The following is a 25,303-nucleotide window of genomic DNA, read 5'->3' as shown; positions in this document are numbered from 1 at the left end:
GCCTGCTGGAATGACACCAACTGTGGCAAGCGACAGATCCATTCCCAGTTTTACCACATTATACATGCACTGAGAAAAAATGATTTCAAAATTTTAATTTTTAAATTCAGTGTAATTTTCAAGCAACTTGTAACTCAACAAAAGCCTTCTTGTGCATGAAGACCACTTAAGGATGTGGCTTGTTAGGGTCTGGTGAACTGATGCTTCTCAGCCCCATTCGTAGAAGCCAATTATAAATAGTCGCTGGATACATAATTGTGGGGAAAGTGTACTTTGCATGCTTTAATGTCCAGGTCACTTTAATCCCAAATTAAAATATGCTTCTGATAGTTACAAATGAGATACCTACGTATCCACATCTATAGATACAGAGGCAAAGGTGTGTGGCTCTTATTCTAAAATGAACATGCCATTGTGCCATGTATTCTTGTAGAGAAACTGAGGAAAAGACAAATTTAAACGGGCCTCGTAGTAATCCACTACAGCACAGCAATCTGTTCCTTCTGCCATTTCTACTGCTGGTCCCCAGCTGACACCACCTCCCCATGTCTGTATCTACATTACCTCTGTACATTAATTAGGATCCAGCCGGAAGGCCCACATAACTATCTTGTAAGATTTACTTACATTTTCACTCATACCTACCCTCTGAGCATAGCATAATGGCTCCCAAGATCCCCCCCCAAAAAAAAACAATTCAGGATAAATTTAAGCTGGGCTGAAAAAAAAAATAAATGTGTACATTTAACCCCAAAGAGAGTAGCTCCAGTTATTCCTACAGATTTTTTTCTTTTCGATTAAGATTGTATTTCTACAAAATGGAATGAAAGATACTTAGGCTCATAAGGTAAAGAAGGCAGAAGGCTGTCAGTGAAACGATGCAGGTTTCTTGTCTGCTTCCATTGACTGAATACACTGATAAATAATAACGAGATCTTCTTCCACTCAAAGTCAAGTTACTTAAAAGATACTTGAGTTTCTCAGCCTCAAATCAACAGCTCGTAAATGTGGCTACGAGCTTTTATTTCATCTGTTGGACATTATCAGATGTTTCGTATTTGCTAATATCTAACGGGTTCATGTCAATAACACAGCATTATGTTGACGTTCTTAAACACTGAGAAACATACAATGTCGAGTTGTGCATTTTCTGAAAGGGTATTTTCTAAGGAGTGGATTCGGCTCAGTGTCTTCATGCTACGGCTTTGTCTGCATAAACACAAGCTAGTCTAAGGCAGAATAACCGAGACACAACCATTTCTAGAGATACTCAATTAACTTCATCTTTTCTGTCTGTCTCCACTATCCTCTTCCTGCTCCACACCTGGGCCTGGCAACTGGTTGTTCCTTTGCTGCTGGAGCTTTCTGACTCAGTAGGACTCACAATGTGTATTACATAGTAATACACGTGACTGATAAGGCAAGGCATTATCTTAGCATTGAATGTGTCAATGTCCTAATTGTCAGGAAAAGCCATAGGATAGCTGGCATTAGTGAAAGGGTCAAGATGGGTGTCCACACTAACAATGTGTGTTCAGATGGTAGAAGCTTTCAGAGGCCTCTGTCTCTGGGAAGAAAACTGGGTCACCAGGGTGGTAGGCAAGGATAATTCCTGGGATGGCTCAGACCTGATGTGAGCTCATGAGGGTGGTAGGCACTGGTAAACTCCTTACCATTTAGTGGTAAATGCTTCCATCCTGCACCCAGGAATAGCCCTGTGCTTTTCTGACATCATGGTAGCCAGGCAGCACACAGTAAATATGAGTTTGGTCTGGATTTTGGCCTTTGGGGAGCAGCAGGAAGCTGTTTGACTGAAATTGGACTGTCCAATTTGTGGATACTTAATTTAAAAACAACATAATATTTATATCTATTTAAAGAAATTCCTTTCATTTTGAAGATTAAAAAAAAAAAAAAAAAAAACAAGAACAACTCAAAGACAAGTCCCTTAGAAAGGAAGAAAGTCTCAGAATACATTCAGAGCTGTAGTCATTCAAGAACTTAGCATAACTTCAAACTTTAATCCTTGTTTTTAGCACGTCCAAAAATACAACACACGTATCTCCTTCTATACAAAACAAAGCTTGTGACTATTATGCCTGCATTTTATTTGTTATGAGTGGAGAAAATAGCCACTCTACACTACATTTATTAATACAAGACCTTACTTATAAATTAGAGGGAAGGAACTCTTTTTTAATGTCTTGGCAAAATACTGTATAATTAAAATAGAAGTTCATGTACTTTATTTGCATTGATATTGTAAGAGGGTTTTTGCTTTAAGTCCTTCAGCTCAAAAATTAAAAAAAAAATCATCCTTTTGAGAACCCACAGGGAGAGCATGCTTGTGTGGACTGAGGACTCAATCTTGAAACTGGGTCTTTCTGACAGAAAGGTATTGTGACCTCAGGAGCTCACTGGCCTTTCCGAGGTGCCCAGCTTCAGTAAGTGCACAGGGAACAAATGGCGGCCAAATGCCATGACGGGTTTTGGGCACTCATCCACTCTTATGTAACATCATGGTCCTGTGCCACAGGAATCTACATTCTTGCTCAAGAATTTACTTCTGAAGATCTATTTTTTTCTAATATACCTAAGTTATTAAGACTTTTCTATACAATAAATCTGTCACTGTCCCTAACAACCAGGTAATAAATTTAGACTACTAATTACTTTTCCGAATTTCACTTATATAATAGTGCTTAGCATTTGCTGATTTTTTTTGTGTGCCAAGAATTGTTCTAAGTCCTTTAAGCATATTAGTTTATTTAGCCCTCACTTGAATAATTAATCCTGTGAGTCAAATGCTATTATTATTGCTATTTAACAGACTCAGAAGCCCAGGCAGTGTTATGTAAGACCTGAGAGTCTCACTTTGAGCCACCGCGCTCTACTGATTCACACGCTGGATTTCCAAACCTAAAATTATTCTGTGAATAATAATAAAAGAAGCCCATATGAAATAAGTCTACTTAGCAGTTGATCCCATTCGAAATAAAACTGATGAAAGTTTTACAGCACTGTCTGTGTGCCAAACCTGTTTTTAGCACTTTATAGATAGATTAAACTATTTAATCGGTACCCCCATCCCTTTGAGGTAGGTCCCATTTTTATCCCTACTGTATAGAAAGAGAAATTGAGACAAAAGAGACCGAGTAATTTACCGATTGGCACTCACTTCGTACAGGACAGAAATTCAAAGGGAGAAAAAAAAACAAAGCTGCTAGCTACTATAAATGGTTCTGCACTCTCGTCCTGTCACGGCTGGTTTGCTCTGAGCAAGTTGATGTTTTTTTTCTAAATCTCAATAGTGTTGATTATAAATAAAAGGTGGAAAATTCTATAGTCATAAAAGTCCCTTCAAGAACTCTTATTTATTAGATAAAAAAAAATCCTGAAAAATTACATAAGGTCATATTTACGCCAGTTGATACACTGAGACACAAACTTTGGTTTTCTGCCTGACTGGATCCTAGCATCTCTCTGCATATCTCTCTGAGTGGCCCTCTAAGGACATCTAATCGGAAGTGAAGGAGGGAAAGGAATTGCAATAGTCTTCAAAATTTATAATTGTACATCATCATTTACCAGCATGTCTAAATCTTTATAAAAAAAAAAAACCCTGAAACCGCCTAGCTCTACCATTCACCAGCTGTAGAGTCCTGGGTAATACTCCATCCCTCTGTCCCAGGCCCTTTTTCTGTACACAGGGGATAGTAACTCACACAGGCTCACTGATGTGTGCATGAAGCTGGTGGATAAATACCTGGTCTGCAGTAGATAGTGAGAAAAAAGGTAGGGTTGTTATCGAAGGGGATGGTAAGATTGTGACTCCCTGCAGTTCCTATGGAGGAGGGCTTGATACTGAGCTAGTTTTAGCCTGGTTAAGGATTTAACTTCAGGAGACCTCTATGCATGAAATTAACGTGGATGGTGAGTGTTTATTTAATCTGATCAATATTAGTAAGCAATCAGTAACAGTAACTGCAGTCAGTCATTTAGGCTGAATTTTCTGGTTTTCAAGGGGAAATTTTTATTCTGTCCATCCCTCCTTAGTCGACCTAAAAGAAAGTAACTTTATAATTTGTTAAATATCATTGTGTTGCATTTTCTCAGGACTGGAAACAGCACTGAAGGATATCAGGGCCTATTTTTAACTTTTAAATAACATACTCTCTAAGGGTAGAATGAAAGTACAATGTTACCAAGGTGGATTATTGTATTTGTGTGTCTCTTATTTGTTAGAAACTCACTTTTGCCTTATAGAAAATTCAGTAAATTAACCCAGTGATTCAACATAAGTTATTAGCTTAATGTGATGGTCTCAGTAAACATTAGGTCCATTTAAATTTTATTACAGAAAGTTATAGCAGAAGTTTATGGAACATATCACTCTTCCGTAAGTTGTGTGTATAAATATAAAGATTGTATCCAGCATAATTCCCATACCCTGAATTTAAGTTAAGCTTTTAGAGCTGAAGGGGATCATAGAGATTACATCTTTCACCAGAGGCCAAGAAGGATTAAGTGATTTGTCTGTGGTTCTGCAGATAATGAATAACCACCCCAGATTGCAGAAGCCTGGGGTGGGGCCTTTCGGCTGCAGCTGGCAGAAGGTAGGTGTCAATGTTAGCAATGACAACTGGTTCTGTGTTGAATTAAATACCTCTTCAAGATTTCTGCTCAGCTCTGCACTCGAACCCCTGCTCTTTCTGCCTGCTCTGTAGTTCCCCTTTGAGCCGTGTGGGTCGCATTAACCTAATCTTACAGATCTGATGGTGGAGGCCTGTGCTTATGCTGTTCAGAGCCAGAGTTAGCAAACGCTATGAGCTCCTTCCACCCCTTGTACAGTAGGGATGGTCAGCCCCGAGGAGACACAAGCACGTCACAGACGTGTGTTCATCTTTTGCAGTGAGTCTCAGGTCACACCCAAAGCAAGATGGAGCAGAACTGTAAGTCATTCTGTTTTCTGGGCTTGAAAATTGACTGACAAACTGTAAACCATTCCTGAGTCATTATAACACCACCGCGCGGCTTACACCAGCCAGAGACACAGACCGTGAGCCCAAAAATCAAGATCAAATAGAGAAAAGTGTGTGGGTGGGAAGGGGCCCCCTGGCATCCCAGGATATTTACCTTGAGGTTAACTAAGTATTATAGGAAACAATTATTCAAGATTTCATTGAGAGAGAGCTTCCCAAGGGTCACATACTTCCCTCTGGCTTCAAGTTAAAAACGTCCTGGAAATGGGCACACTCACACCCTCTGTCTTACTGTGATACGAGAACATTTTGGACTAATGAGAGAAGTTGTTAGCTGTCTGCTATGCTCTAGAATCATGAGTTCCCAGGCAAACGAGGCAATATTGTGTTTAACTATTTGGAAGCGCTTTTTTTATTATTATAAAAGATTTTAAATATTAATGTTGTTTTCCATACAGGTGTGATAATACTCAGTGACGCATGGTGGACTTGGTGTCGTGAGTTTAGGAATGTAACGATCCAGTCTAGTCGCTGACGCCCTGCAGGCTTCACATACCCTGATAGCAGAATTCGAATATCCTTTTAAAAAATAGAGTCCTCTGGAGAGCCTGGGAGCAGAGCGGGCTAGCCAAAAGGAGTCCTCTTTCCCGCGCACCCATGTTTGGGCTTTGACTCCACCTAGAAAGATCAGTTCTAAGAGAACTGATCCAAATGCTTCTAGGTTCCGGAAGAGGGTTGAAATAAGAAGCTCATCACCCATTCACAAGCAGCTATGGAAGAGGTCAGCAGCAGGGGGCAGGGAAGTTGGGCAGGCAGAGAAAAATTGGGGTAAAGTGCAGAGTTACTGTCAAAAATATATCATTTTGATCCTAAGAAAATTAAGAGAATTTCATCTAATGAACTAGATTGTGATTTTTTTAATACGTTTGGTCTTCATGGAGTGTACAATCACCATCGGACAGAAAAAGGTGACTTTGCTTTAAAAAAAAAAATCTGAGTTATCTACAGGAATCCTGTGAACGCAATTCAAGGATAACATTCTGCAGCTCTTTGGATATTGAATGGTTTCCTCGGACCTGTCCACAGGGGACTCGGGGTGGGGGTTGGGGCTTTTAATGCAGGGGTTTGGTGAGACTCTACCGGCGTCTCTCCTTTCCGGGCCCACCTCCCGCTAGGTGGGAGAGTTTTCCAGTTCAGGGTCCTCTTCCCCTGGGGTGTGAGACCTGGATATCAGAAAGAGTTTCTCCTTGTTTGTAAACTGCCTCTGCGCAGACGCAGGCTGCTCTGCCCTAGTTGGCTCTGCACTGGGACCCTCCGGGGAGCTGTGCTCTGTGCCCGGATCGGAGGCATCCACACACTCTAGCCTTTTCCTGGCCACCACGTCCACGACCGACTCCACGGAGGTGTCAGCCTCCCTCAGAGGGGTGTAGCCCTTATTGCTGCTGGACTGGTCATCCGACTGAGAGCTGTGGGAGTCCCGACGGACGCGGGGCGAGTCCTTGGGGGACAGAGGAAGCGAGGGCGTGGCGGCTGTATCGGGAGGGCTGGGGTCCGGGTCTGCCGCCCGAGGGGAGGGCGGGGGTTCGGGCGACGGTGGCGTCCGGTAGTCCGGGAGCCCGCTGGTGCTGCGGCGCCTCCAGGCCGCGTACCTGCAGGTCCTGGGCAGGCGGCCACCCTGCCCCCTGGTGGTGCGTGCTGGCGCCGCTCCCTCGGGCGCCTCCGGCTCGCAGGACGCCCAGCGCGCGCCGCCCTCGGCTCCCCGGAGGTCGGTCAGGCTCAGGTCCAGTTCTCCCCTAGGGAGATCCCGGGAGCCGCGTTCCCCGGGCGGCCCGTGCCAGCTGCAGCTGGCGCCCTCCGAGTCCCGATCTCTGTCCCGCTCCCCTTGCAAAGGCAGCAGCGCGAAGGCGCTCAGCGACGAGCCCACGAGGGAGCTGGCGGTGCTCTGGCGCCCCCAACTCCCGGTTGGGCTGCAGGGCGCCGGGCTGCTGCCTCCGCTGGCGGCCGCGGTGACAGTGGCGGTGGCCGCAGCCACCGTGGCAACGGTGGTCCGGCGACGGCCAGCCCCACCGGAGCGCTCGCGGTAGATGCTGTACACCGCCTCGGCCAGGCTCGGGGGCTCCCGCGGACGGCGCGGAGACGACGCCAGGTCCGGCGGGGACCCTGCTTCCCGGGTCCCACCGCCGCCACCCCCCAGCCCGACGGAGTGGGGCCAGGAGCCCCTGGCCAGCATCGCAGCAGCCCCGAAGGCGTCCGCAGAGCCCGCGCAGCTGCCGGGCTTCAGCTCCAGGCCCCGGGATTGCACGTAGCTGAGAAAGCCGTTGAGCGGCGCTGTCCCCGGGGGCGCGGAGCTGGGGGCGGCGGAGGAGGAGGAGGCCGCGGCCGCCGCCGCCGCAGCTGCCGCCGCCGCCAGATCTTTGGCGCGGAGGCTGTGCACGTCGATGACCGTTGAATAGAGGTCCCGCAGGTTGATGATCTTCGTCTTCTTGTCCCTGTTCTCGTGGAGCACTGCGTTGGCGCAGATGAAGAGGAAGATGCCGATGCCCATGATGAGGGGCCCAAAGACCTTGAGCTTGTCTGAGTGCAAGTAGCCTGAGAAGATTCGGAAGAAGAAGCCCACCGACGTGGGGGAGGAGGAGGAGGAGGAGGAGGAGGAGGGGGAGGAGGGGGGGGGGGAGGAGGGGGGGGGGGGGGGGGGGGAGGGGGGGGAGGAGGAGGAGGAGGAGGAGGAGGAGGAGGAAGAGGTGGCTGCAGATCGAGCGGGAGGCGAACTCCTGGGCCCGCCCACAGAACTGGCGTTGACACCCCCTGGGGTCCCGGGGTGGTTCCTCGTCGGGTTTTTGCTGCCACTGCTGCTGTTGCCGGAGGTCGCAATGAGGTGGCTGCTGCCCATGGGCAGCAGCTGCTTGCTCCCGCCTCTGCTGACTGCGTTGGCTTTTGGCCAGTAGCCCACCACAGCCATGGCTATGCCCACCAGCAGCACTAGGATCCCGCAAAGGGCAATGAGCCCCGAGATGGAGCAAAGCTTCAGCCTGCCTTTCACCACCACCACGTCGTTTTTGCGCCTCTTCTTGGCTTTCTTCTTGCGCTTAGGGACCTGGCTGGGGGGCCGGAGGGGGTCCTGCTTTCTGGCGGATATCCTCAGTAGGCCACCGGTGGCGATCATGGCGAACTGGTGCGGTGCTAGGGCTAGCCCCTAGGGCTGGGGCCGAAGCTTGCGCAGGAGGAGCGCTAGCTGCCCACTAGCTGCTTGGTCACCTCCTCCTGCAGCGAAGCAGAGGAACACAGTCAGAGGGTGCAGGCTTGGCTGCAGCAACAGCCCACGTGCCAGGACTGCCCCTGCTCCTGGAGCCAACTCCAGGTGTGTCTCCACCCCCGCCCCCAAGGCCAAGAGCTGTGTACACAGACCGGAGCTGGGTCTGTGTTACGGAAGGGAAAGGTGACTTGGACAGGTTTGAGAGAAAAGCTTTCCCCTCTCCCCACCCCATCCCCCACATGTTCCAAGCATGACCTCCTCAGTGCTGCTCCTCTGAAAGCTTCCTGGCTGGCAGCCAGTGGGATTCCTACCATCCTTATAAACCCCAAGGATGGGGGGACTCAAAGTAGTGTTGGAGGACTTTCTCAGTCAGCCTTCTCCCGCCCCCCTGCTCCTCACCACAATGGAAAAGTTTCCCAAAGGAAGGGCCTCTGGAGCGCCAGGCCTCTGAGCCTGGAATTTGCCCAAGCCGGGGCCCAAAGTCACTAAGCAGTTCTGAAAGTCACTACTGTATAAAAAGAAAGGAATTCTTTTCCCAGGATGAGAGTGAGACACCACGCGCTGGCAGGACTGCTTGCTTTAGATAAATGACGCGGTTCATTACCCAGAAAATCCCAGCGATATTACTTCAATACCAACAACAAATCTTTCCACAAAGTTGTCTCTTGGCTACTCTGATCCTCAGGCAGTAGGTAGCAGAGCCCTCTCCCAGTCCTCCCATCTCCACTCTGCAACATCTGGACAGCTTCTTGGTGTAGAATATTTCCTTTTAGGTAACTGTTATGTAACCAAGCTCTTCCTTCTGCCTTTCTCTCCTCCCCTGGAGGAACTCCCTTTAAAGGTATCCTGCGCTAGATTTCATCAGGGAATATGAGAAGCCCTCTGGAATCTCCCCGAGAAACACCATTCTCTAGTACGAGAAAATGACAATATTAAAAAAAAAAATAACAGGAAACTGCCACGATAGCCTTCTGACCCTTTATTGATGTACCAACAACATTATACAGAGTCCCAATGCTCAAATGGACAGGCAATTACCTAGGTAAAGCAGTATAGACAATGATGATTTATAGAAAGGCATTTCTACAAATAAAAGCTGTTTTCTTCATTCTTTGCTCAGACGGTCATTTTTGTGGGGAAGAGGAGGGATGGCAACAGAGGCCTGGGTCTGGGAAGGTTTGGGGGCTGTTGGCTGTAAGTCTAAGTAGGTACAAGAATGGTTGCCAGCTTGTGGTTATCTGTGGGCTCTTAGAATTCCAGTCCTGCTGGGTCCTCAGAGTGCATTCTCTGCTGTTCCCTCCTGCAATAGAAATGCTGAAAATTAAGGCCATTATGTGGCTCTTAAAGATACAGATGGCCATCATTGGCCTTTGGGCATATGATCCTTTCAAGTCAGTTCATGTGGTAGAATAAATTATCCTTTGAAAATGTAAGTTACTTGGGTAGAAATTTGCTTTTAATTGGAGCTTGGATGAAGAGCTCTGGCCCCTGATTCCTTCAGCATGTCGATCTGGGTAGAGTGTCTTCCCCACATGGGCAAGCAAATGACAGTCATTTATTTATTTTTTAATATTGTTTGCAAGTCGGTATCTCTTTGGAACTTGGTTGGAATTACGTAGAGAAATGCTAAGTGGTTTAAGGGAGGAGTCAATGGTGAGGCTACATCTGTAAACCTTTAAGATTTTTTTTTAAGATTCTGTACCAGTAAGCATAAACATTGTATACACACGAGACTGCCTCCATGTTTTTATTTATTACATGGTTCTCACATAGATATTGCTTTTTAGTTCAACTGTAGGCTCCAGTGTCTTTAAGCAATCTCGAGGTCTGAACCGGCTTCAAGAGACTTTAAGGTCCGAGCATTTTAAAAACAAAGGCAGCTTCAGCCAGCAGGGGGGCTCTCAGAAGGGCCATGGGCAGCCCCGGTTTTCTGATCAGGTGCCCCCAGGTGCGGGATGTCTCAGAAAAGGAAAGCACCGTTTCTGTAACCCTTCCTCTGCGAGCCAGGTTTACATCCAGCAGAACAGAAGGGAAGTTGGCCTGAATGTCGACAACCGTTTACAGAAGAAATCTAAACTAGTTTAATAGCTAGTAGTTAGTTCCCTGGTTTATTGTGCTTTCAGCCCTCTTGAAAGATGAACTCCTTTTCAGAGTACCTCGATCTGACACAGAACAGTGACAAAGGTCAGGTGGCACGGAAAAGCCCCCTTTGAGGCTTTCCTTGGACCTAAGGAGAGAAAACAAACTTAGCTGTGGATGCCCTCTGTCTTCGCAACTGGCTGCCTGGCGCGAGTCCTGCCTTGGATAGGGAATGGAGGATGGGGAAATCAAATGAGGGATGTCTAAAAATACAACTGCTTCCAAGAGACAGGAGATTCAAGTTCTCCGCTCGTGATGGATAGAGCCCGGCATCGGAGACTCGGAGCCCCAGGCTGTGCACGATGCTGCGCCCAACACCCGACCCAGGTCCTTGACCCCGGGCCCCTGGCCCGCAGAGCCCCAAGTCTCTTGCCCTTGCTTTAGTCTAGTCACATGAGTGCAGCAGCTGCGAGTCCGCCTCTGGAGGGAGGACTGGCTGGAGCGAAGTGGAGGCAACCCCCAACTCGCCTTTTCCGGGCAGCGCAGCCCTGGTAGCACGCCCGGGAGAACACCTGGCTCAGAAAGCCATCCAAGGGGCCTGGGCTCAGGGACAGGAGGGCTGGTGAAGGGAGCTCGGAGGCCGGGGATTGACAGAATTGCTCAAAATGGAGGCACTGTAAGCAAACAATAATCGCTCACTTACCCAGGGAGACCGGGGCAGCTCGGGAGACACAAAGAACCATGGAGAAACTTTTCAGCCCGAGCCGACGGCGGAGCGCAGGGACAGCGCCCCGGAGCCCAGGGCGCGGGAGGATGTGGACAGCCCGGCGGGGACGAACCTGCGCCAGGGGCTCGCAGTCCCCTCGGGCGCGGTGGCGGGAGCCATTTCCAAGAGTTTCCAAGAAGTGTCAGGTCCTCTGTATCCCGCGCCGCGCGGAGCCCTTCTTCCCCGGGGCGCGCCTCCGCGGCCGCCGCCGGTCCCTCCCGCCGCGCTCCCCGCCGGGCTCCGCGGCCGCGCGCTCCCCGGCCCTGCGCCTCTTTTGTGTGGCTGCGGCGCGCCGGGCTCCGCCGGGTGGAGTTGAGCCCGCGGCGGCTGCTCCGGGCGGCCGGACTGGCGGCTGTTGCTAAGAGACCGGAGCCATGACACAGGAAAATTGCGGCAGGATGGCAGTCGGTACGCGGCCCGGCTGGGCTAGTCAGGGGCGCCCCCCCCCCCCCCCCCCCCCCCCCCCCCGCTCCAGCCCCTCCCCCGCCTCCTCTCCAGCCCGTGGCCCGTCCCTTCGGAAGAGGCTTGTCCCCCTTCCCAGGAGTGCACTCAGGGGAAGACCACACCTGCACCGCGCGTTTGAGCCGGGTCGGGGCGCGATCGCGCCGGGCAGGGTGCCGGATGCCGCCGAAAGGCCACTTGGCCTCAGCTCACAGCTTCTTTCTTTTTCTCCAACTACCTGTCTGAGCACTAACCCTGAAAAGATCCGAAAAAGGCCATCCACTCCCTCCCAGGGAATCCCTCATTAGGATCTGAGTGATGGTGACCCTCAGAGCCAGGTTCCTGTTCCTTCCAGCCAACATCACCGCAAGCATCCCCCACCTCACCCCCTCCCACTCTCCTGCTCTTTCCTTTTCTTCTTTCTTTCCTTCTTTCCTTCCTTCTTTCCTTCCTTCCTTCCTTCCTTCCTTCCTTCCTTCCTTCCTTCCTTCCTTCCTTCTTTCTTTCTTTCTTTCTTTCTTTCTTTCTTTCTTTCTTTTTCTGTCTTTCTTTCTTTCTATCTCTCTCTTTCTTTTTCTTATAGCCCCTACTTTATAGTGTACATGGCCTCGCCCCCCTGCCCCCATCTACACTTGGGAGTTGGCAGTATGGATGCCTCAAGAACACAGTAATTGTCCCCCTTCGAACCCCGCTGGGGCGGGCCAGAGCGCATCCCTGGACTCATGGAAAACTGTCAGATGCTATTGCAGTTCAGGAGAACTGGGCTGTGTAACTGGCCTCAGGGGACCTCAGGGGCTCCCTGGGACGTGGGCAGCTGGGGCTCATCTGAGGTAAGATAGACTTGGAGGTGCTCCCTTAAGCAGGCTCTGCAGTTCCTACCCTCTGAGGTAACCCAAGCCTTCAAAGGGAGACTCATTCTTCGGGAATGGGAATCAGGGAGAGGTGGGGGTAGGGAGGTTGTCCAAACTCTCTACGTCATTTGGAAAGTAGAGAAGAGCACATACACCACACACACACACACACACACACACACACACACACACACACGAGGGGAAGGAGGGAGAGAGAGAGAGAGATCCTAATCCTATTTCTTATCTCCCTTCTCTCAATTGCATAGTAGAAATGACAGGGAAAAGAATTTTCAAGTGGAATTTCCCCATGGAGTGTTGAGGAAGTTAGAAAGATTTCAATTAGTTATTAAAATGAGGTGGCCAGGCTTCAGGCAGAGAGTATTAGAAAAGCTGATAAAAACCAAGACTGTTGAAGATTTGGCATCCAAGCAAGGACATTTTGGCGGTGACTATTATGGAGGGTGTTGTTGAGTGTTCAAGGGTTTAGCCTCAAGGCTGTGCTAAAGGTATATAGCATATACTGTGAAAAAGAACAATAAAGAAACTAAGTATTCAGGTGGAAAAGTATTAAGAAAAGAAACTAAGTATTCAGGTGAGTAATAATCAATGAAATGGGGATGGAAGTGGTGGGGGATGGGAGGGGAGAGAGGGAATATGAAACATAATAGAAGCCATCACCTGAATATTTAAAAGGTGGCCACTGTCGTCTTTTTCGAGACCTGTGGAACTGAGCTATGACTGGAGCTTCAACCTGATCTCCTTCCATGTATGCTAACTCAGTGCCAGAATATTAGAAAACAAAGGAAACACTTCCTGCCCCACAGAGGAATGTCTCCTTTTACGGAAATCACTGCAAAAGTAACTCAATCCCTTCCAGTGGTTTGTAACAGCCCTTTTGGCTCAGAATCCCTACATTTCTTGAATCCCCGATAATGATCTGGTGTTTTGTACAAAGACTGGACCCGCAGCCCCATTTCATTACACAGCTGCCTTTCGAGGGACGTGGCAGTTCTAACAGTCTGTCCTACCAGACCCCATACAAACAGGAACACTATTAAAGAACCACATTAAGATTTCAGGTGGATTAAACAGTTAACAGTTTTACCTTCTGCAAAAATCTTAGCCACTAGGTGCACACTCAAAACTCACTTGCTAGATTAGGAGAAGAGGAAAATCTTTATCTGGGATAGGCATGCATAGGGGGTGGGCTGTAGCTAGCTGTTTCTTACACTGATGACTGTAACAACAATTAGGGTTTAGTCTTCGAAGTCTTCCTTCCAAACTGGCCTCTTCGGGTACTGTGAACTGCTCTCCGTGACAGTTATATTAGCACATTCCGTCATTTTGTTTGTTTTCAGCTCAGGACATCAGAGGAAATAAAACATCCACCTGTTCACAGAAGAGTGTTTTATTTCCTCTGTAACACACTCCCACCCATAATTCTCAGAGCCTTTCTAGCAGAGTCAAAGTATTCCTTGAAGCAATAAGAAGGCTCTGGGTCTTTCTGGTTCCCTCACCACTCCCTGTTTCACTGGCCACTGATTTCTGAAGTTCCGGACTCAACTTTCTTCCTGCAGATGACAGAAAATCCAGCGTCACCCATTTCCCCAATGTCTCAGGGTTTCGGCACTCCGCACTACGTTTCACACATGTGGTTATCATGAGAAGTTAAGCGCAGAGGGAAAAGATTAGCTGAGGGCAGCTTTGTTAAACTCTAACCCATGACTTTCCAGACACCCTTTAAAAAGGTCTTTATTTCTCAGAACGCAACCTGAAAGCTCCAACAGAAGCCTTCATCCTATCTTTCACGATGTTCTCTGAGCCTTAGGGCCAGGAGTTGTGTTGTAGATGGATCCACTGAGGTTGGGACCACGAGATCATTTGTTCTCTGCAGCCACAGACAAAGAACTACAGCCAGCTAAGGGATGCTGATTGAGAAGACCCCCCAATGAAGAGGTCCACCGGCTGGTTATCCAATACCACGTAGTCGGCCCCCCAAGACAGGTACATGCAAGTAAAATACAGACTGAGGAGGCTATGTTTATATACTTAGTGGAAGAAAAGAAAACATGCATCAACAATGAAGGAAAATGAGAGCATGTTTGAGAGAGAGAGCAAGGAGGGTAAATGAGATGGATTGAAAGGAGGAAATGGAAGAGGGGAAATGCAATTATATGTTAACTTCAAAAAAGACCTCCTTGGCCTGGGTAGACTGCCTGTGCATCTGGGCCCCTCCTTGTGAGGGATGGAGTTTGGCTGTGTGCACACTCTGGCCTCCTCAGTTTGGAGGAGTCTGCCCACAGAAGGTGGCTTTCTAGAGCTAGAAGGTCAGCAGCCTGCACCTCCACATATCTCTCACTCTCTCAGAGTGCTCAGGCTACGGAAAGTATGTATGGATTCTGGAACCTGTTGCAGGCTATTTGATTCCGTTGTGACCCCAAAAATTGTGAACCGTAAAACCCTGTTTCTTGTTTATTGTGGTTGAGCCCTATCACACACCTTTAATCCAAAAGCTTTCTGTACAGCAGATTTAATAAAGTTAACCTTAGGTCAAGAGGCAGAGCAAGAAACCAGCTGACAGGGATTAAAGAGTAGGAGGGACTTTGAGTTGAGGAGTATTTAAGACAGCATGGAGAAAGGGGCTTTTTGGCTTTAGCTTTTTGGGTTAAGCTTAGGTTTTACTCCCTGGCTTTTTGAGCCTTTGGGGTTTTGAGCTAAGCAAGTCTCTGGCCTTGGGCTTTATGGCCTTTTTTTGTGCTGGGCTGTTATTTGAGTTAGTGAGCCTTTTGTTTGTTTGTTTGTTTGTTTGTTTGTTTGTTTTCCATCTAGACCTGAGCTGAGAAGGAAGGTCATCTGGGTGCTTTCTCTGCCTCTATGAGCTAGCAGGTTTTCATCCCAGCATCTGGCTCCTGAGTCTTAATTGGTAAAATAGAACGGTTGGGATTTTCATTAAAAAAAAAAAAAGGAGCAAGTCTCCTCCACTAACTGAGTGCTTAACTTAAGTAAGTAAATCACTTAATCTTGCCTTCCTTAGCTTCCCCCCATTCACAATGGGGATAATGATGATAACAATCATGCCATAACATGACTGTTGAAGGGGTTTAATAAGTTTAGTTGGTATAAGCCTATACTTAGCACATTGTAAACACTCATTAAACTTAGCTAAGTCCATATTGGTTTTTTTTTAATTTTTTATTAATTACACTTTATTCATTTTGTATCCCCCCCATAAGCCCCTCCCTCCTCCCCTCCTGATCCCACCCTCCCTCCCCTTTCTGCATGCATGCCACTCCCCATGTCCACTGATAGGGGAGGTTCTCCTCTTCTTTCTGATCTTAGTCTATCAGTTCTCATCAAAAGTGGCTGCATTGTCCTCTACTGTGGCCTGGTAAGGCTGCTCCCCCCTCAGGGGAAGGTGATCAAAGAGCAGGCCAATCAGATTATGTCAGAGGCAGTCCCTCTTCCCATTACTAGGTAACCCACTTGGACACTGAACTGCCATGGGCTTCACCTGTGCAGGGGTTCCAGGTCATCTCCACGAATAGTCCTTGGTTGGAGTATGATTTTCTGGGAAGTTCCCTGTGTTCAAATTATCTTGTTCTGTTGCTCTCCTTGTGGAGTTCCCGTCCCCTCCAGCTCTTACTATTTCCCACTTCTTACATAGAATTCCATTCACTCTGCCCATCAGTTGGCCATCAGGCTCAGCATCTGCTTTGACAGTCTATACTGCAGAAGCTTTCAGAGGCCCTCTGTGGCAGGTTTCAAGGTTGTTTCCTGTTTTCTTCTGGCTTTCAGAGGCCCTCTGTAGCAGGTTCCGAGGTTGTTTCCTATTTTCTTTTTCTTCTGATGTCCATCCTCTATGCCTTTCAGGATGGGGATTGAACATTTTAGTTAGGGTCCTCTCTTTTGCTTAGTTTGTTTAACTGTACAGATTTTAGTGGGTTTATTCTATATTGTATGTTTATATGAGTGAGTATATACCGTGAGTGTCTTTTTGCTTCTGGGACAACTCACTCAAGATGATCCTTTCCAGGTCCCACCATTTACCTGCAAATTTAATGATTTCCTTATTTTTCATTGCTGAATAATACTCCATTGTATAGATGTACCACAGTTTCTGCATCCATTCTTCAGTTGAGGGGCATCTGGGTTGTTTCCAGCTTCTGGCTATTACAAATAAAGCTGCTACAAACATGGTTGAGCAAATGTCCTTTTTGTGTACTTGAGCCTCTTTTGGGTATATGCCTAGGAGTGGTATGGCTGGATCTTGAGGAAGCGCTATTCCTAGTTGTCTGAGAAAGCGCCAGATTGATTTCCAGAGTGGTTGTACCAGTTTACATTTCCACCAGCAGTGGAGAAGGGTTCCCCTTTCTCCACAACCTCTCCAGCATGTGTTGTCCCTTGAGTTTTTCATCTTGGCCATTCTGATGGGTGTAAGGTGAAATCTCAGGGTTGTTTTGATTTGCATTTCCCTAATGGCTAATGAGGTTGAGCATTTCTTTAAGTGCTTCTCTGCCATTCGATATTCCTCTACAGAGAAATCTCTCTTTAGCTCTGTTCCCCATTTTTTAAGTGGATTACTTGGTTTGTTGCTTTTCAGCTTGTTTAGTTCTTTATATATATTGGATTTGAGTCCTCTGTCAGATAAAGGGTTGGTGATGATTCTTTCCCAATCTGTAGGCAGTTGCTTTGTTTTGATGACGGTGTCCTTTGCCTTACAGAAGCTTTTCAATTTCATGAGGTCCAATTTATTGATTGTTGCTCTTAGAGCCTGTGCTGTTGGTGTTCTGTTCAGGAAGTTTTCTCCTGTACCAATGAGTTCTAGGGTATTCCCCACTTTTTTTTCTAGCCGATTTAATGTGTCTGGTTTTATGTTGAGGTCTTTGATCCACTTGGACTTCAGTTTTGTGCAGGGTGATAAGTATGGATCTATTTTCATTTTTCTACATGTAGACATCCAGTTGGACCAGCACCATTTGTTGAAGATGCTATCTTTTTTCCATTGTATGGTTTTGGCATCTTTGTCAAAAATCAGGTGTCTGTAAATGTGTGGGTTTATTTCTGGGTCTTCTGTTCGATTCCATTGATCCACCATTCTGTTTCTATGCCAGTACCATGCAGTTTTTATAACTGTTGCTCTATAGTACAGCTTGAGATCAGGGATGGAGATACCTCCAGAAGATCTTTTATTGTAGAGGATTGTTTTAGCAATTCTCGGTTTCTTGTTATTCCATATGAAGTTGAGAATTTTTCTATCCAGGTCTATAAAGAATTGTGTTGGCAATTTGATGGGAATTGCATTAAATCTGTAGATTGCTTTTGGTAAGATGGCCATTTTTACTATGTTAATCCTGCCAAGCCATGAGCATGGGAGATCTTTCCATCTTCTCATATCTTCCTCTAATTCTTTCTTCAGAGACTTGAAATTTTTTTTCATTCAAGTCTTTGACTTGATTGGTTAGGGTTACACCAAGGTACTTTATGTCATTTGTGGCTATTGTGAATGGTGTTGTTTCTCTAATTTCTTTCTCAGTCCTTTTGTCTTTTGTATACAGGAGTGCTACTGATTTTTTTGAGTTAATTTTGTATCCGGCCACTTTGCTGAAGGTGTCTATCAGATGTAGGAGTTCCCTGGTAGAGTTTTTGGGGTCACTCATATATATTATTATATCACCTGCAAATAGTGATAATTTGACTTCTTCCTTTCCCATCTGTATCTCCTTGATCTCCTTCAACTGTCTTATTGCTCTAGCAAGGACTTCCAGCACTATGTTGAAGCCATAATGGTTTTCACATCCCCCAGCTTGACTCCCTCATTCTCCTTACAGTTTACATGGGACCCACTGTGACTAGACCATTCCTGTCTCCCTGAACGACATACAGAAAATTCTCCAGAAAGGCGATATATAAAGTGAAACACTTTCTCCATTATTGGTGCACTCATTTTATGTTTCGCCTGGGTTAGACACTTTAATTTCAGTTTATTCGAGCCCAGATTTCAAACCCATATAATTCTTCAGTCAAGGTATACATTTGTAAGGGCCAATACATTTGACAGGTCAGAGATTTGAGGGTATCAGAAAAAAGACTCTAGTTAGTGTAACCAGAAAAAGAAAAGAAATCACCCTGGCCAGAGAAAACAAAACCTCTCATTCCTCGTCATTGTCTCTTCTTTACTCTCTTCATGCCCTGGCAATGGGAAACAAAATGACAAAAAACAATGCACGACAAAGGAAAACACTGCATGGGGCTCTCAGCTCGGGTCAGCAGGACTAGCAAGTGAAAACACTGTCCAGAGCAGAGGTCCTCTAAATAACTGTTGTTTTTGGAGCCCAACTTTAAGTGGACACCTTGTATTTTACCATCAGGGCAATCTCAATGTATTTTTCTCATCGAGATTTTTCATGATATGTGTAGCTTAGAAAACGAGCAAAAGAAAGACAGAAAACACAGAGCGCAACACTGGGTTAAAGCCCATTCGATTTTCCTGGGAACGGAAGAGATAAGGGAAGAAAACAGAGAAAGTCCTGATGAAGCAGCAGAGGCTGCAGAGTCCCAGGACAGCAGTTCCACAGCTGGGCTCTGCTGAACCCTGGGGCCGCCTGGAATTAGTGCTTATGGAGCTGTGTTCTCATCTCTCCCTGAAGAGCACTGCTGTGTGCTCAAGGGACCAGCGCTTGCCTCAGCTCCCAATGCTCAGGGTCCTGCACGTGAAACCCGGAGGAGATAACTTTCAAGAACTCAACTTTGAAAGCAAAGTGAAACTCCTGCTGGTGTTAAGGTCACAGTGAAGGCCGTTTCTTGTGCTTCTGAGAGTTCAAACCCAAGCGAGGACTGAGGGAAGAAGTCACCGGTGCAATCTGGAAAGCACACAGCCAGCAGGGTGTCTCACCTTTATTCACATAGATGGCAGGTGTCTGTGGGAGCCTTTGCTTCATCTCCAGTCTGCTTCTTTCAGATCATTACAGCCATAAAAGTCTGCTAGAGGTTGTTTTCTCTAACAAGTAGGTTCATTTTTGTTCACTTAGTTTTCCTCAAATTGCCCAAATTTTCTGCCATTTTCCATGTACACCATCAAAGCTAGATTCGGTGCCTTTCGAAGTAATTGGGACGAGAGGAGAACTAGAGTGTTCTGGCAGGCCTGAGAGCAGATCAAAGCCGAGCTCAGTCATGTCTTCATCGGTGAAGCGGCCAGAAGGAGACCCGCAGCCGGCGTTGGCCTGTCTTCCTGAAATGTGTCTTAATGGCCACCTTGATGTTCATGATATTTTGCATAATTTATAGCATTATGAATAGATAGCTGTCCTTCTTGGAGCTGCTCATGACTCATAGACTCATATGTCCAATTTTTGAACATTAATTGTGGTATGAGCTATTGTGGATACACAGCAGGAAACAGAAGACACAGACAAAGAATTTAAAAAGAGACAAAGGACACTGGGAGGCAGGTCTTCAGTTCGTGCAATGAATACTTGCATAAGTAGCTCATGTGATTTCTCAGTGGCCACCTTGACTCCTTTATTATTCACTTGAGAACTATTTGTTGGGCACCTACTGTGTTCTGATCATCATTGCAGGCACAGAGTGGGAACAGCATAGCTACAACAACAAAATGTAAACAAATGCTCAAATGAAGGGGAGAATGCTGGATCTTGATAACCGTTATGAACAAATTCAAAGAGTTTGGAGAGAGGAAAGAGTGGGCAAGAGAGAAAACAGGTTTTCTTTCTCAAGGACACATATTCTGAGAACTGGAGGCTGAAAATTAAACACTTAAAAGTATCCTGGATGAGAAAAGATTTAGAGAACATGGTCTTATTAGCATATGTTGCAATTGGGTTTATCAAAAATAATTAATAGCCAGTGAAAGGGGAAAGGAGTCTCAGTGCCTACCTGTTGGTGGTGGCTGTGAAGATTATGGTGAGTGTTTATAGAGGGCTCTACCTGAAGGGCACCTGACTGGGTACTGGGCATGCAATGGCGGTGAGACACAGACTCCTTAATTTACAGTTCTATGCAAATCCCTGCCAGCCTCCAGGGGCTGCCTTGTCTCTACTGTCCCCTCCCTTGTCTCTACTGTCTCCTTCATCTATACTGTCCCCTTCCTTTCGTATACTGTCCGTGTTTATCCTTTCCTCTGTGTCCCACACTCCTAGCTCAATCATGCTTCCAACTGTTAGGGTTCCTTACATCTCACAGCAGTCAATAGGGAACCATCACATGAACCCTGCTATTTAGGACTCTGAATGATGGGTCTCTAGAGACTTAACAATGTTTTAAAATCATCACTGGCTGCTATTGAAAGTGTAACTATTGAACCTTAATGCTTAAGGCTCAGTATCATGGAACAAATGAAGAACCACGATAAAGGCTTACCAATTACTTTTCAGTACACATGTCTTCCAGATGACCTCATGGTGGCATCTGTAATGTGCTCATTGTCAGCATTATAAAGAGAATGCTTCCCCCTCATAGATTCATATCACAAATGTGCACATGAAAACACAAAACCAGTGAATCGGCATCCATAGAATGTCTTTACCCAATGCGACTCTTCTGATATTAGTAGCATAAAGCATATGTTAAATGCCTAAAATGCGCTCCCTCTAACACTTGTATTTATGTTTTTTTCCCCCCTGAAAGGGGAAAAAAAATCACACCATTTTCCTACTAAGCTTGGTTTTGAATTGTGTAAAATCTTACTGAAAACAATCTGAGCCAGCTTTTTTTTTTTTTTTTTTCCTGAAAAAGACTGAAGTATCATTATGTAGGAGAAGCAGTGCAAATATTTCTTTACTGGCACTTAGATGCCAACATCACTTCTTGATGAGCAAAGTAATTACACAGGTTCCTATGATGGCAAGATATCGGTGTTCTAGACTGGAAAATGATACGCAGGAAATGAAGAGATGTTTCAAGATGGTTATTATTTTCCAAAGTTCTTAACCCAAGGACCTGAGTTTGGCCGTGATAAAGGGCAGAGAGAAAGAAAGGGGAGAAAAGAGGAAGGAAGAGATAGAGAGGAGAGGTGAGAACATACTTAAATTATAAAGGGTCTCATGGTATTTACCTGACAGAGGAGCTCTATCAGATTTTGTTCAGATTCATCCCAATCACTCGCAGCTTCTGACTTTGATGACATTAATATTAATGCAATGAGAGTAAAATGATACTTTCTGGAAAATTGAAGCTAATCAGTGTTATAGACTCACCTTTTGCTTTTTTTGTCAGGGAAATACACTTTTCCTATTTATTGTGATAAATACTCAGATGATCAAGACAAAAAAATTCCACAATGCAGAGGAGAGGGATTAGAACATACCATGATTTCCAGCAGTCACTGCAAAAGCTTTTTCATCCGAACAGAGGTCTGTTTAAGTGAAAACCAGGAAAGAAGACTTGCAACTCCAGCAACTCCATCCTAAGCAATGAAGGAATGGAAGAGTGGACCTGCAGGGTGCCACAGCCGAACCCACACATGAGGACTGCTAGCTAGCTTGGAGTGAAAAGCTGAGCTCCTTAGCTTAGAGGAAGGCAGAAGACCCCAGGACTCCATCAACAGTGCTGGCTGCTTGATATTCTGATCCCATCTTTTCTGGAATGTGGAGACACTGAGTGTCAGGTATATGGTCTCTCTAGGTGAGGTAGGTTCTGAATCACACCCAAGCAATGGCTTTTGCACCTTCATCCTGGCTGATCTTTTCACCCCATTGGAAATGAGGGGACTTGGGAATGTCCCATGTATTTAAAAGACACAGCAAGTTGATTTAGACTGGATAAATTCATTCTCTCTTTGCTCCTGCAGAAAAGTCCACCTAAGGGCATAGTGATTAACTTATGCACTATTTAAGTAATGTATAATATTGAGTAGTTGGAATTGAATGAAATGATTAAAGGAGAAATATCTTCCAAAGGTTCACCCTGTCATCCAAGCCTTCATATTTTTATAGATGTATAAACTATAAGGATTAAGTAAAGGTGATTTGTACACTGTTCCTTAGGCCACTTTGCCTACTTCTTGGAAATACAAGCCGTAGTAAAATGTTTTTGCAATGTCCTCAAACACAGAGAAGCTACTGGGTTTGAGTTTGTTCTGCTTTGGAACTTTCCACCACGTGGATTAATGATCACTGAGCTGCTTCTAAAGGGGAGATGCTTCACAGTTTCAGCACCTTTCTTGGAACGAATCCTGAAATAAATTCTTCTATGATTTTTTTTATTGAGCCAGCTGTAGTTTGGTTAAGTGTCTCTCAGAGGTCCCTGTCATTCTGTGAAACCCCTTGGGGATGGTGGAATCTTTAAGAGGTGGGGTGCAATGAGGAGTCTTCCACCCTTTAGCGAGTTTGTCCTCAAGAGTTTAGCTAGTTTGTCCTAGTGCCCCAGTCCCTTCCTATTTTTCTTTTTTTGCATCTTGCCATGAGCTCACCAAATGTTCCACCATAACATGCTCCCGCAGGACAAGAACAATGATGCCACACAGGCATAGCCAGAAACCTCTCAATCAGGGAGCCCAGACAAACCCTTATCAATTTCATCAATTTTACAAACTCTTTAAATGTTATGTCAGCTATTTATCGTGGTGACAGAAAGGTGAATACAACCAGGAAACAATGAGAAGCCATACGTAGAAATGCAAGGACCTTCAAATATATAACAAATACTTAAGGAAGAGAACCTTACGGCTGCCAACTATTGTCCGATAATATGTTTCCTTACAAACCAGAAAAGAGCACAGCCCTGCTATCCGAGCCATGGGACACTTTGACCTGGTTATAACACACTATTATTGTTCAAGAATACAATTTAAAAAGTATAGCCTTAGCTACTACAGCTAAGGTTAAATTAAGTTAGCACAATCTCTGTCTTTGGCCATCATTTTTGCTTTTGCCACATAACCTCCACCTGCTTCCTTCTTCTCTTACATCCTAGTCTGTTGCAGCACGGCTGCTTTTCAGGTTTCTTTAGCTCATTAACTTGCTTGTTTCTCCAGACAATACCCCAGAGGTGTTTGTTGGCATTTTCTCCAGCTGAATGGCATTTTCTGCCCCTAGCACATTTTCTGCCAATCCTTTGCCACCATTTCTAGTCCTTCTTGCTCCTACAGTGCCTCCTTCAAGCACTACACAACACAGTACTGTTTACTCCTTGCTGCTGATCATTAGTGAGCACACAGACGTTCTGGATTACCTTGGGAATTTCCCTTGGTTATTTACATTCAAGATCTCACTATCCACAGAGGGACAAACACCCAGGGGCCTACACTGTTTTAAAACAGAGAGATGCCCCAGGCTCAACTCACCCTGAGTGCACTTTAAGATGTGGAGATGTATCTTATAGATTTTTTAAAAATATAAACCAGGTAATGTACTCAACACCTAATTCAAACAGGCCTGTGGTGTTTCTGTTCAGTACTTCTGTGTTCATCTGTTAGATTTTAGGATTTTTCATCAGTCTTACAGGTGGTTGCAGAATCTTCAAGGAATAAGGGATGGGGTGTGGGTCCATGGGAGAGTGCTTGCTTAGCATATGCAAAGCCTTGGATTCAGTCTCTAATGCTGAGGCAGGCAATAAAAGAATTCCATAGGATTTCAGGTCTGGTCCTCCCTGCAGCCTCTCATCCATACAGTCTTGGGTACTCTGTGTCTCTGGAAGAAAGCTGTTCTTCCTAAGCTGGAGGTTACACATCATACACCCTGCCCCAGGCTCTACTTTTCTTCTACTCCCCCCAAGGATTCTGTTTTCCTCCCACTTCTAAGAGTCATCAGTGTTTCTTCTTTGAAAGGAAGGTCCAGAATTGGGTGCTTCTCCCTGGCGATGGCTTTCTCACACCTACCAAACAAATGCGGCAACAGGTGTTAGGGTTTTGCTGTCAGTCACGGGAACCACAAACCTTCACAACATAAACTACACAGCTGAGGAATTTACAAAGATTATAGACTGACGACGTTGTTACTGGAAGTCTCTCTGGCTTTATCACAGCCTACCTATTTCTAAGAGGGGACTTCCCAATCTTTCCTGCTGCTCTAAAGCTAGCAAAGACTACACAGGTCTATGCTTTATCATGGCCTTGTTTCCTAAGACCTAACGATGGGGCCTTGAGTAGTTGAGGAGAACCTTAGGTTTATGTAAGTACAAAAGACTACCTCTCAGGGAAGCTTTCGGACAGGAAAGATGGCCTCACTCTGTAACTAGAACAAACGTTCCTTTATTATCTTAATACTCGGGTTCTAAAATGAAATGGTGATGATTACAAAGCTCTGCCAAGACCCTCAAATACACAAAAGCACACGCATATGATTTACGCATATGATTTTTTTCCTAGATAAATTATTATCTTGATGAAATATAGACAATCCTAAAATTTATATATAAGAATAGGGAGGGAGGTTTACTAGCTTGAAGGTGAAATGTTCTTTGTAGGCTCATGTGTTTAAATCCTTGGTCGCTAGATGATGGTGTTGTTTTGGTAGGTCATGGGACTTTTGGTACATGGGCCCTTGCTAATAGATGTAAGCCACTAGAGCTTGGCCTTGAAAGGCTAAAACAGTCTCTGATTTCTGACCTGTCAAGACATGGAAAGTTGTTCCCACACATTCATGCCCTCCTCACCATGATGGGCTATATCTCTGAAACCATGAGCCCAAAGAAACCCTTAATTGCTTTAAGTGGCTTCTGCCATGTATTTGTCACAGAAAAGTAAGAGTAACTAAGGGAGAAAGTATGAAAGCTAAGAGGCAGGAGAATAATCAGTGAGTACAAGGAAAGAGAAATAGGTGAAGAGATAAAGAAAAGATGGATGATAGATGATAAATAATAAATAGATGATAGATAGAAAATAGATGATAGAGGATAGATAAATAATAAATAGGTTATAGAAAATAGATGATAGATAGATAGATAGATAGATAGATAGATAGATAGATAGATAGAT

The 25,303-nt window shown here is 45.6% G+C and overlaps 1 protein-coding gene across 2 annotated transcripts; it reads right to left on the bottom strand.

Annotated features, from left to right (window-relative positions):
• Positions 1–5,379: 5,379 nt before the first annotated feature.
• On the bottom strand, positions 5,380–11,298 carry Tmem200c (transmembrane protein 200C). Of its 2 annotated transcripts, XM_055610117.1 has the most exons (3): positions 11,018–11,298; positions 7,716–8,243; positions 5,380–7,637 (listed from the first exon to the last, which is right to left on the bottom strand). In XM_055610117.1, the coding sequence occupies exons 2-3, from the start codon at positions 8,143–8,145 to the stop codon at positions 6,154–6,156; spliced, it is 1,914 nt and encodes a 637-aa protein (XP_055466092.1). In that variant the 5' UTR covers positions 8,146–8,243; positions 11,018–11,298; the 3' UTR covers positions 5,380–6,153. The 2 variants fall into 2 exon arrangements, 1 of the variants encoding a protein (XP_055466092.1); XR_008720522.1 differs by lacking the exons at positions 5,380–7,637; positions 7,716–8,243 and adding an exon at positions 8,777–10,462.
• Between the last annotated feature and the right edge of the window lie 14,005 nt (positions 11,299–25,303).

This window comes from Psammomys obesus, unplaced genomic scaffold (assembly GCF_907164565.1).
Source record: "Psammomys obesus unplaced genomic scaffold, mPsaObe1.curated_primary_1811, whole genome shotgun sequence".
Lineage (NCBI taxonomy): Eukaryota > Metazoa > Chordata > Mammalia > Rodentia > Muridae > Psammomys > Psammomys obesus.
This window is presented reverse-complemented; position numbering and strand designations above follow the sequence as displayed.